Below are 13,109 nucleotides of genomic sequence, written 5' to 3'. Positions count from 1 at the left end.
CCGCCACCGGCAGCGGCGGGGCTCGGCCCGCAGAGACGGGCCCTGAGCGAGAGAGGCCTCCTCTCCCCGGAGAGGCGGCCACACTTAAGCGTGGGTGGGCTGGATGCCCAAGAAAAGGGGATTTATTTATTTTTTTTTCGGGTGCTGCTGGCTCGTGGACGCCATCAGGCTGCTCTGGGCTCGACTGGACTGCAGGGCTGTTCGTTGTCCACCTTTGTCGTCTGGGTTTTCTTCCTGAAGAAGAAAGAAGCTTTCGGGTTAGTAACTGTGTTACTGAGCAAAATAGAACATCCTGTGCTTTGTATGTAAATTGTACCCTTTAGAGAACTATTGTTTAGAGAGTTCTATTTGGGCATGAGGTCCTCTTCATTAAATCCAACATGAAATTTTGTTGCAAGAGAATTCATCATTTAAAAAGAAAAAAGTATTACACTGGACACTCAAGATAATTTAGATGTATAAAATTTCTTGTATTTCTTCTAAATAAATGATCTGAATAATTTAGTGTTATCACAGATGTGGCTTAAGTGTCCCAAAATATACGTTTAATAAAAAAGTCTGTTTTAGTATTAAGACAACTAGTAGTATTTCACAGGATTTTGCTAGCATTCTCTTCTTGCATTGTTATTACAGTAAAAGGTTAGTCAAGGTCCTTTTCTTGCAAACAGTTATGTGTGCGGCTAATTTTAGCAGGAATTAAATCTGTAGAAATGCATTTTAGCATCTACATGAGTGTTTTTAGAACTGGATACAGGAATATGTACTTTTAATGGGACTCTCCCCCCTCCTCTCCCATTTCCTTTAGTGCCATACTTCATTGCTTTGTTGCTTGCAGGCCTTAAGGCATAGAGTTAGGTAGTGCTAAATCCTAGTCAGTGTACTTCGGATCAACAGATTTTTTTTTTTTTTTAGATGGTTGTAAACTATGAAATGCTGAAATTAGTGGCATAAATTTAAAAATTGTTCGTATATGTAATGATAAACAACTGTATAAACATCTCTGAGTGCTCTCGAAGACCCTGCTTTTGATGTAGTAGTCATTTGAGAGTGTGTTGCTTAGCTTATTGGAAGAAGACCACCGAGCAATTGAGTGATGTGCCAGAAATGCCAGACAGAAATAAAGCTAGGCCTCAGTCCTAGAGCCACAAAGAAGCAGACCTCCATTTCAGTAGGGTACTGTGTAGTACATTATGTATACCTGCCTTTATACAATGCCAATAAATACCAAACAATTGGATGTTTTTTCACCTCTGCATTTGAAAAATAGTGATTTACTTTTAATTGGTATTTTGCATAACTTGTAAGTATTAAAAATCTTGAATGTTACTGTTTTTTTTTCTGTAGAGTGAAGTAACTGTATTTTATAATAAAAGTGAGCTCTAAAAACCTGATGGGTGTTCTTTGCTCGTCTTAATTCTCTGCATTGATGTTCTGTACTCATTTTGATGGAAAAACTTTATGAATTTCAGGTGCAAAAAGTGTTACAACTATGTGATTAGCTGTTACTGTGAAACGAGAAAGGATTGTAGGTGAAACTTCTTTGTTGTATTTGACTTGTTTGTTTTTGATGCAAAATCAATTCTTTTAATTAATATAATATGTTATACTTGAGTGAAGCACTTTGGATTTCTCCCAGTCATTAGGCCTAAAATTAGTGACTGATAATAGGCGTCTTGGTAGTTGGGTCAGTAAAAACAGTTAACTTTGCTTAACAGAGAGAGTCAGTTGATGTTAAATGGGTAGTATGTGACACATACATAATTGTAACATACAGAAAAGATAATTTTAAACTTACACAGAGATTCAAGTTTTTTACAGAGACTCAAATTTCATACGCTGCATCTTCCTGATAGTGTCTTCAAGTTCTGTTTAAACTTCTTTCTCTTAGGAGATAATTTATATACCAAATTGGGCCTTGATTGTTGGATGCAGCCTGTGAACTTAGTGTGTGAGGTGTGGGCTTTGCTGAGTCTTTGCTGATCTTATTTATTTGATCATATGATAAATGCATGGTACTCGGCACACCCGTTCCATTGTTAGCAGCATTGAGATAAAAAAAAACTACTAAAGCACTGGAAAATCAAATATTTTTCTTTGAAATGATAAATAATGTATTAATGTATTTGAAGTAAATAGAAATTTCAGGGGTAGACACTGGCAATTCCTGTCTGACAGTGGCCACAACAGCGATTTGTAATCTACTACAATGCAGAAGATCTTCTATTGATGAATTTGGCATAGTCAGGCTGCAGAAGCCTATTTTTCTTGGGTTTTAATTGGTCTTTGTTTTCTAACCTATTTATGTACATGTGATATCCACTGTTTGGAATGCCTTTTGACTCCTGTGGATCTATTGATCACTTTGTCTTGAGCAGCAGCACTCAAGATATACCAGTGTTGTGTGAAAGGCAGGAATATTTGGTTTTATTAAGTGCCTGACTTTTTAACATTGCTGTATTGCATGTGTTTGGTAGAAAAAGCATTTAAGAGTTTGGTTTATATTTCTTCTGTTGTTGTTTTTCCTCGTAAGTTTTTTGCTTCTAATTTTTTTCAAAACTAGGACCTCTAAATTTTTTTTAATTTTTTGTGATTTGGGTACCTTATTGTATTTCAGAGTATTTTTACATAATTTTTTCTGAATCCATTCTTGTAAATGCAGTGACTGGAGTTGATTTTAACAATCCTAGTATCTCTTACTCCATTCTGCATCTATCCTGTTCTTGTGCTTGCCATTCAGATTCCATATAGACTTTCAGGTTTTCCTTTAATGATACCTTTGGATTGGTCTTTGTGCTCTGCATTTGATTGTAACTTGAAAAATTGTTTATGTGTCTTCTAACTAAATCTTTTGAAGCATGTCTCTGCTAACTCTTTAAATACCAAAACAAATCTTTGGGGGCATTAATTCCCCTCATCACCCTTTCTTCCCCTCTCCCCGCACTGGTACAGAGTGAAATGATGCATGGTTGTACTACCTGATTGTGTACATTGATGATCTCATTTTTCTGAAGTAACCAAAAAAAAGCAAACAGTTGTTTTTCAATGTAAGAATGAAACTACAATGTACTTTTGGGCTTGTTTTATCCAAGATAATGATAAAATGGACCTATTTGCATCAAAATGTGTTTTATTAACTAATTGGTGTTTGGGAAAGATTGGTGTATAAGTAGCTAGGGAGGCAACAGTGATGTCACTTCAGCATCAACTGGTTATTCAGTTCTTTTTCACATTGCACTGGGTCTGGCTGGGATGGAGTTAAATTTTTTCATAGCAGCCTGTACAGTGCTGTGTTTTGGATCTGTGGCTAAAACAGTGTTGATAACACTGTGTTTTGCCTGTTGCTGAACAGCGTTTGCAGAATGCCAGGGCTTTCTCCCCGCTCCTGCCTCTGCTACAGTGAGTAGGCGTGGGGTGAGCAAGAGATTGGAAGGACACAGCGCTGGGAGGGCTGACTACAGTTGGCCAGGGGGATAGTCATAGAATGGTTTGGGTTGGAAGGGACCTTAAAGGTCATCTAGTTCCAGCCCCCCTGCCATGGGCAGGGACACCCCCCACTAGAGCAGGTTGCTCATGCTCAGCACATGAAAATTGGACGTAGAGGAAGGGGGAGGTGGGTTTGGCTTCCAAGGTGGCTGTTGCTTGGAGACTGGCTGGGAATTGGTCTGCTTGTTTGGCTTCCAAGGTGGCTGTTGCTTGGAGAGGCTTGGGAGGCTTGGAGGCTGGGAGGCTGGAGGCTGGGAGGCTTGGAGGCTGGGAATTGGTCTGCTTCTGGAAGGTGGTGAGGGATTTCCTTTGTGCCACCTCCCTGTGTCTTTCCTTCGCCTGTTAAACTGCCTTTGTCCCAACCCATAAGCTTTCTCCTCTTTTTCTCCAGCTCACTTCCCTTCCTAGGAAGGGTGGGGAACCGGTGGGTGGCTGCTGGCTGGGATCAACCCACTGCGCAGCCGAAATGCAGGTGCAGTAACTCCAACAGCATTCAAAACCTGGATTCTAGCAACGTGGTATTTGTCACAGGTCTGAATGAAAGCTTGGTTGGGAGTTACATACCTATTTGTTTGATTTAGGAAAGTGAAAACAGCTTTATATATGAAAGTTTAGAATGATTACTACTCTGTTCTTGAATTACCTCTCTTAAATGTTTTTAGTGTCCTCTTGGACTGAGCAGTTCAGATCTGTCTGGTAAATGGGAGTGTTCTTAAAATGTTTGACATTGTTTCATTATTGCTCTTTAAAGGTGGTGGATCCTTTTTTGTGTTGTCCTCTAAGGTGAAGTTTGCAGTATTTAAAAACGCATAAGAAAACTCTCTGGTTTTAGTACTTTATTTTTTTTTTTTTTTTTTTGGTGGCCAAGGATGTTGATGGCATAAAGTGCTCTATTCTTATCTTTTATCAGTTTATATGGAGGGCAGTTTCAGTATTGGTGGATAGCTGTTAACAGGGGAAAAAAAAAAGGGCAAAAATTGATCTAACTTCACTCTTTCCTTTCAGATGCAATTTTTGTTCTTTCTTAAAGCTGCATAGAAATCTTCAAAGCATCTTTGGTCTGGATCTTGATCTTATCAAGAATTCTTATTAATTTTCTCATGAAATAAATCAGTGGATCTCCTGAATATAGGCCTAGCATCACAGTTGTGTGTCAGCACAAGTGTTTTAAGCCTAAGAAGTGATGTTGGCAGGGGAAGAATTGTCCATCTGATACTACCAGAAGCTTTTGTTTTTCTTTCCTCTTTAGAATCTGGAATAGAGAGCATAATGTTACCAACATTACAATTGCTTAAAAAAATATTTTCAGATTATGGTACAGTAGTCATAAATACTTTCCTTCTTCCTGGGAGGCTGCCATTGATTGTCTTTCACATTGGGATGTAGAGATTTTTAACATAGGTGTGTATAGCTATTGCAATGGGATGAGATTACTAAGTCCTAAGAGCTACCTTCTAATGAGTTTTACAGGTGCACAGGCACCCATCTGCTAAAGACTGAAAAGCCCATTCTGGCATCCCTAACCAGTTTTCTGAATTGTTTTTATTGTTGTTTGATGTTATGTTGGTACACTTGCTTATTGCAGAGCCAGTCTTTAAGGCAACATTCCTATAGCAGTCAGGGATGTTGGCAGATGAAGCACAGGGAGATGCAAGAATAACTTTCTGGATTAGGTGCTTACTTCTGTCAAGCGAATGTGAAGGTGTAGCCTAGTGTGAAGTTTTACCTCATTCATGTAGGGTTATTGTAATAGGATGCTACTCTAGGTGCTTTTGGAGCCCAAATCAGATCCTGCTCTCTGTAAGTAGGCTTGGACAGGAACTGGATTTCAGAAGTAGAACCCTTCTGTATGATGTGTTGAAATGTGAAGGAATGTAGAAATAACCTAATGAAATAGGGTCTGTATGTGAATGTAGATCTGTGCAATGGTATGTCTATAAGTGAGAGTGTTTGAATGAAAAAGATGTTGAGTTGATGTCACTGGTTACTGTTAGCTCTGGGCTTTGTTTTATGTATGTCTCAAAAGGCTAATTTAGTTTTTAATTTGCCAAATAACAGTGGTCTCATAGTCCTGGCAAAAGCTTGAAGCCTGAGATCTTGTTCATGTTAAATACAGAAAAGAGGCACTAAGAATGCTGGAACCTGTGGGGCCAAATATACTGCACAAGTTAATGTGTTGGTTTTACACTGATACTACTGTTTTCCTTCTGCCTTCCATGGCATTGTTTATTTTGCTTAATGGACACATTCTGTATTATGAGGATGGAGTAAATTATTTATATGCTTGTCCACATACATAGAAGTGATTACACTGTGCTATTAATAGAAGTGAAAGTAATTAATTTTGCAGCCGCAGATTGTTTTGACTTCATTACTTACAGAACATGTGAAGTATAAATCACATCTTGTTACGAATTAGTGTTCAAGGCTGTTTGGATCTGAAACATTGGCACCAACTAGAAAAGAGCTTCCTTCTGTACTGTAGGAATAGCCATGCTAACTTAAAAATTCCTTTATTTAAAAACAAACTTGCAGTTGTGTGATTCTAGTAACCATTGCAGTCGCTCTCCTTTTTCCTGCTGGGATTCATGAACAAGTGTCACTTGCCGTGTTCTGTAATATCTTTTTGTGAGTTAAGGGCTATATATGAACTGAAATAATATTCTGCTGCTCAGTTCTGTTACCAAGTGTCTGTCTTGTTAGGCTTATAAATTAATTTCTTAAATGTAAAATTTTTCATGACATGGAAAAATAGTATGAACTCTTTACGTTTTGATGCATAGCAGATAATTTTTATGAATTTATGAACATTTTGAATAAGAGCAAATGCCAAAGAATTGTTTGATTTGGTGTGTTTTGCTTAGAGTTAATGGTTGTATGTGCAGAATACAATCAGAGGTATATTAACAGTAGACTTGCACTCTGTAATTCAGCTGTAGTCCACTAGTAGTTCAATTATTAGTTTGTTGTATTTCAGCTGTCAGTGAATAGTAACTGACTTAATCTTCTGCTTTTTATTCCTTAGTGCTGCAAGTTCATTGAATAAAATTAAGAACGTGGAATATAATATGGATGCAGTTCCTTGATCACCGTTTCCTCCAAAGTGTATATTCTGCAGATTGGTAACCTGAATGATTGATTGATAAGCAGCATACACAAAACTAATATCAAGAAAACATTCTGTTGCTGCTGTGTTTGACAAAACTGGTGCAGAATCACGTCTTCTGAAATGCAGTTGAAAAAAATGAGGGAAATTTTACCAAGATTGTACCCTGGCCAAGTTAACGATAAAAATAATTCCTTAACTACATCCCCAAAGCAATCTGCTGAGGATAAGACAAATCCATCAAAAGGGGATGATGACCAGAACTGCTGTTACCAAGGCACTGAGGCTGAGAACAATAAGTTGTCACTGATAAGCTGTATAAAATGCAGAAATGTTCAGAAAATTTCAATGCAAGATATAGAAAAGCATAAGAAGCTTGGGTGGACTGAAGACAAAAATTTCATCTGTAAGAAGTGCAGTCATATCACACCACCAGCTTTCCATTTTGTTCCTGAGGGTGCCAATGGTGTAGACTTTGAAAAAAAATCCACAAGTAAAACCCAGGGAACATTTAAAGTTAAAAACTTTCTGCCTGGTAAATACTACTGTGATAAATGCAGATTTTCAACAAAGGATCCTTTACAGTATAAAAAGCATGTAAGTCAACATGATGAAATTAAATTTGTTTGCTCCTACTGCAGTAATGTATCCTACACCAAAGGAGAATTCCAGAGACATTTGGTGAAACACACTGGAACTTTTCCGTATCAGTGTGAATACTGTGATTATGGTGCTGTTAGACATGACTATATAGTAAAACATACGAGAAGAGTACACGAAACACCCACAAAACGGCTGTCAAATACTATTATAAACCACAAGCAAAAGAAGCTGAGTCGGAGCACTTTATTTGAAAAGCAGAAATATGATAAAATTCTTTTGCAGAGTGACGTTTCAAATTCATCTTCAAATATGGTTTGTGAGATTCCAGGTAAAGCAACTAAAACAGTCTCTTCGTCTCGTGATGTAGAATGTAGCATAAACACAGCGTCAGCACAGGATAAAACAGTATTGGAGCCGTCTGAAATAAGTGTGTGTGAGAATCAAAGTGTGGAAGTTGAGGTTTATTCTCCAAAAACAGAGCCTTTACAACCTGGGATGCCTTTAACAGTAATTGCACCATCTGAACTTGTAGTTCCTTCTAACTGTTTAGCTCAGATAGTAGAGATTAAAATAGTGAATGGAGCACAGCAGCTGGTTCTTAAACTAATTCCTATGAAAGAAGCAACTTACAAACCTGAAGAGGACCATGAGAATCAAGGTATAGTACAATCTACAGGAGGAAAGAAAACATCTTCTGTGTCGCAAAATGAGTTACTAACCATGGAAGTGAATGTAGACAAATTATCCAGTGTTAGTAACCAGCTTAATTTGGATAGTACGGATGACAAGAATTCTGAATGTCTTTGTTTTTATGATTCCCAACTCTCAGACTCTAACACTGTATCTATACAGAGGGAAGATGCATCAAAATTATGCTTTCATTTGGTGAAAGGTATTGATGTCCATACAGGTGTTATAGAACTTTGTTCTCCATCTCTGGTGATAAATAGTACTGAAAAAAAAAGTGATCTTAAATCCTCAAGATGGGAAGTAGATGGAAAAAACTTACATTACGACTTGTATTGCTATGAAGAAGCTGTGGATAGACCCCCTCCAAAATTTGCTGCTGTTTCTGAAGATAAAAGTTCCAAGAACGTTTCAGTAGAGGCTGCTCAGGAGGGCAAAAATTTCTCTTCTTCTGCAGTCCTTAAACAAAAGGATGCATTGCCTCTAAAGAGGGATGACAAAGAATGTAGGGGTCTGGCAGTCAGCTCTACGGAAACACATTTAGCTGGTAAGGGTTTTGACAAAAAATCTGTTACGCTTTCTGAAGCGGAAAAAAACTTTCATGTTACTAAAACTCTACCCTGTGAGGACACGACTTCTGGCTTTAGCAAAGTAAAGAGTGCTGAAACCATAAGTCAAAAGAACAATCTTCTTCTGGAATCATTAGAACTACAGAAGGTGGAAAACAAGGACAGCACTTTTGAGGGACCTGTTATTTCGTCTGTATTTTCTCTGAGCTCTGGGTCTGAAGACATTCCAGAGGGTATCAGATGGGATGAGACAACATGCAATAAGAAGTCAGCAACAATCCTGTGTAGAAAGATCGCTCGGCTCATGTCTGCTGCTGAACCTAACATGAAATCCATGCCTTGGAGATGTCAAGCTTCTAGTAAAAAGGTATTTTTCCCTCCAGAAAATTCAGCCAGCTGTGAGAGAGTTGTTCCTGCCACTGAGCTGGAACAGTCTTTGCCTCAAGTCCATGGTGGGAGCGGTGTAATTAGTAATGAAGAACACAGTAAAGATCAGTTGCTTACATTTGCAAGAACATCTAAAAGCAGGGTAACTAAAAATTCCCATGTTGCTACTCCAGTGTTTATCCCCAAAGGGACAATGTTGAGAGTGCTGAACGCTACTAGCAGTCAGAACTCAAACGGAATAGAAGACAGCAGTGAAACATCAGCTCCTTCTGTGTATTGCAATGAAATGTTTCTGCCTCGACCAGTTCCTGTCAGTGTTTCTGAGACACGTAGCAGTGATTTGCCACGTTTGCCAAATCAGAGTGAACCGAACACTCAGCCCCGAAGTATAACACTCAGGCAAAGACCAAGGCGAGAGGCAAGTGTTAAAAATAATAGCAGACAAACTGATGCGAGTAGGCAAAGCAAACACTATTCGAGAAGTCAACTAGGTCCTAAAAATAAGGCGAAACAAGCAGGCTGCAGGGAGCTTGCTAAGAGGAAAGCAAGAACTCAGTCGGAAACCAGTTCGGATTCTGACACGATGTATCTGTTGACTGCGAGACGTCTTCGGCTTGTCCCTCTGAGAACGGATCAGCTGATAAAATGCCCTCGTCGCAACCAGCCAGTTGTGGTACTAAACCATCCCGACGTTGACTCGCCAGAGATCATTAATGTCATGAAGACTATCAACAAGTATAAAGGTCAAGTCCTGAAAGTGGTTCTGTCGGAAAGGACAAGTAGTTTTCTTGGTGTTAGACGCTATCGAAAGCGTCTTACTCTTCAGAATGCTGAGACGGGAAATCAAACAAAAAAGCAGAATATGCTAAAAATGAAACTGAAAAAGACCCATAAAAACAACTACCAGGTGGTGGATTCTTCACCAGCTGAAACACTTCAGTGTATGTTTAAATGTTGGTTTTGTGGAAGGGCATATGTGGACCAAGAAGAATGGATAAGTCATGGGCAAAGGCACTTGATAGAGGCAACCAAGGGTTGGGATGTTCTTTCTCTTCCAGGAAAAAAGTATTAAGTGAGAGACTGGGGGACGGAGGAGGGGGTTCCCCTCCTAATGAGTATTGCTAACTTGCTTGGAAAGGAAGATTGAAATAACTGCTTTACTTTGCCAAAAGGTCTTTATTGTTAGCGAAGTGGGAGAGGAGAGCAGAGTTAGACACAGAGAAGTCAGTAGTGAGGATTAAGCACTACTTTGCACTCTCATGTTTGAAATTTTGTTTTAGAGGTCAACTTCATCTGTTCTGTAGGAGAAATTTGAAAAAGATTTGCTATGCAAACATCTTTCTAGTTACCATTCTGTGTGCTAGGATACTGTGCTGTAACTGGTTTCTACTAGGTCCGTAGGGATTAAAATCTTAGATGATGAGATCTTTGTAAATTTAACAGGGTTTAGTTTGCTTTATTACAGCATGATGTTTCAGAGGCTGAGCATACATGTACTGAAAAACGCCTTTGATCCTCTGTGGGCAGCAAATGCGTATCATAGATTTTACTGGTAAATGAAGCACCACGCGTAAAAAGTAAAACTGAAATGGAAGCACTCTTGATTCTGCAAAACACAAGCATTTCTGCGGACTGCAGAGGAGATACAAGGTTGTAAATGAATCATTGGGATCAGTGTTACTTTCACTAGGTCAGATGGCACTAAAAAGTTTAATTTTGTTTACTTGGTTTTAGTCTTTATCTAGCCCTTATTGTGTAGATTTGAGAGAGCAGAACGCTGTCAGTTTTGTTCTGCGTAGGCAAAGCCAGAGGTGTTATCAGGTAGGAGAGAGCTTTCCTTTGTATGGTCTCAAGGCTGTTCTGAAATCGAAGGCAGTAATGATCAGACATAAACCCTCTACCACCGTGTGTGTGTAGCCTGATAGAAGCACATTTGCAGAATAGAGCATTTGGTTAGAACTCTAGTTGGTGAGTTAATGCCTATTTACACGAGGAACTCGCTGAAGATGAAGGCTTTTCAAAATGAAAAACCGTGTTGCACAGCTTTTACATTGACAGTGTTGAACCAGGTTTTTGATGCAATCTTTCATCCTTCTTAATATTAAGAATTTAGAGGTTGTTAGAGTATATTTTTTGTAGGCCTCAATTCATACAAGCATGTGCCTAGTTACATATGTAGATCTTAACGTATATCTGCTGACTTCATTAAAGTGTAAATGATGCTTAAACACTTTCTTAATTCAGGGCCAAATTTCAAGTTTTTAGTGAAGAGGAGGGATGGATGAAACTGAAGTCTAATTTCTGTACGTGAACAATAATGTTTTTCTTCATCTTGTCAATTTTAAATCATTTTAAAATCATATAGAGTGAACTATATTGAAGCACATATTTGCAGTTAAAATAACTTCTTACATTTTTACAGATACGAAGTTCAATACTGACTCTAATGCTGGATGTGTGTTCTGTGTTTGAACTGGGACTCCTCTTGGAAAACCTGGTAGTTCCTAACGCTTTTCACTGTTGGTGCAATTTTGTAAGCAGTTTAAGCTGGGAATATATTTTTTTTTTATATACTCCAGCAGATTATACATTGTTTTGATAAGGTATGTATCGTATCTGCATTGAAATGTAAATAATTTAAAACTACATCTGTCTGAGGCTTGTTTTCAAAGCAAGTTACAACATTGCTTTCCCATCGTTTTGCAATACATGTTAAAATCCTTCAGATAGTTGGTGCTTTACGTCAGGTCTTTTTTGTCATGTACACATGGACAATTTTTCTATCATTTGTATCTGACTAACGTATTTCACAGAACAAACTTCCTTTTGTCTGTTTTGTCAGTAATAATGAAATGACAGTTCTCATTTTGTATTCAAATGGAATTATATTTTTTTAGGTGGGTACACTTGAGGGTTTTTTTCACTTCATGTACTTTGATGCCAAATCTAACAGTACTATTTGTGTTTTGGATTATGAAAACAGCTTGCATTGAAGCTTCCATTGAAATTATGGCATATCACATAGAATAAATACTGACATCATTAACATAAGAAAAAAAGGTTAAAATTCCGCCTTTGTTTTAACTCCTTCAGTCCTTACTGTTTGAATTAATTTTGTTTCTGTAGAAGGTACTTAATATATAGTTTTGAATTTGCTTGGTAAGAGTTGTCACTGGCAAAATTAGAACATTCCTCATGAAAGCTGTACTGGGGAGGGATGGGGGAATTGTTGCTGCTCATGTTTATAAACTCTAAGTGGTTTAAGCATACTAGTAATGCTTGTCTTTTGTAAGCAAGTTTACTGTTTTAGTAAACATCTGCAAAGCTTTGTATGTCACTACCATAATCTACTATCTAAGTTGTTAAACTGTGGCTTTTTTTCTCATGGGTTTAATTTAGAAAACATTTGTTTTGTTTTAACATGAAAACCTTTTGTAAGTTAAATTGTATGGTGGCTATGAAGGTCTTAAAGCAGCTTACGTCATGTCTCCCTTCTTATGAGCTCTGCCAAACTCTACTTAGCAGCTTATGTTTTGTTAATTTTCATTCTTATTATTAGATAATGTCATGTCAGAATAATTTCCTTCAAGTTTAACAGTCTCAGTGATTTGAGAGAAATAATTATAATGAATGTTCTCTTGCAATTTTGATGCAGCATTTAGAAATAAAAAGATTGCAAGGAAAAATAACAGCCAACTGCTAAATTTTTTAGAGCTAGTTTGTGCTAGTACATACTGTACCATAAATTGGGTTGGAATATCATATTTTGGGCTTGAATGTTTTTATTCTTCTGTAAGGATAAAGTAACTGGGGTTGCTTCCTTGCTATATTCCAATTACCAAGTCAAACTTGTGAGTGTGCTTAGAAAGGAAGATTATGGATGCTTTGCAGAAAAGTTCTAAAGTTTGCCTTTCATATTTATAATGAATTTAGTTAAGCCTTCCAAAGTTCAAATTATATGAATAAATATTACTGTCATTTGCTTGAAAAATACCACCTTCTCGTTGTCGTTGATACTTATTTGAACGTACTTTCTTGCTGAGTTTGAAGCACATCTGCTGTTCTTACTGATGATTTCTGTCTCCATATTTGCACATGAGATGGATTCAAAGGGACTGTTTGTATAATGGTCTTCCTATGTGAGTGTTTGAAGGCTCAGATACGGAATACAAGTATCTGCTACATAAGCTAAAGAATAAGTGTTAGTTAAGTAATAGAATTTATGTAATTGAAGCCAGCCTTATAATCTCCTCCAATTCTGAAGAGCATAGACT

The 13,109-nt window shown here is 37.7% G+C and overlaps 1 protein-coding gene across 1 annotated transcript; it reads left to right on the top strand.

The window, feature by feature from the left end:
- Positions 1–118: 118 nt before the first annotated feature.
- On the top strand, positions 119–12,831 carry ZNF518B (zinc finger protein 518B). Its single transcript, XM_014936091.1, has 2 exons — positions 119–257; positions 6,509–12,831. Exon 2 carries the CDS (start codon positions 6,713–6,715, stop codon positions 9,905–9,907), a length of 3,195 nt encoding a protein of 1,064 aa, XP_014791577.1. The 5' UTR covers positions 119–257; positions 6,509–6,712; the 3' UTR covers positions 9,908–12,831.
- Positions 12,832–13,109: the final 278 nt, after the last annotated feature.

The sequence above is a fragment of the Calidris pugnax genome, unplaced genomic scaffold (genome assembly GCF_001431845.1).
Source record: "Calidris pugnax isolate Ruff unplaced genomic scaffold, ASM143184v1 scaffold14, whole genome shotgun sequence".
In the NCBI taxonomy this organism is placed as follows: Eukaryota; Metazoa; Chordata; class Aves; order Charadriiformes; family Scolopacidae; genus Calidris; species Calidris pugnax.
This window is presented reverse-complemented; position numbering and strand designations above follow the sequence as displayed.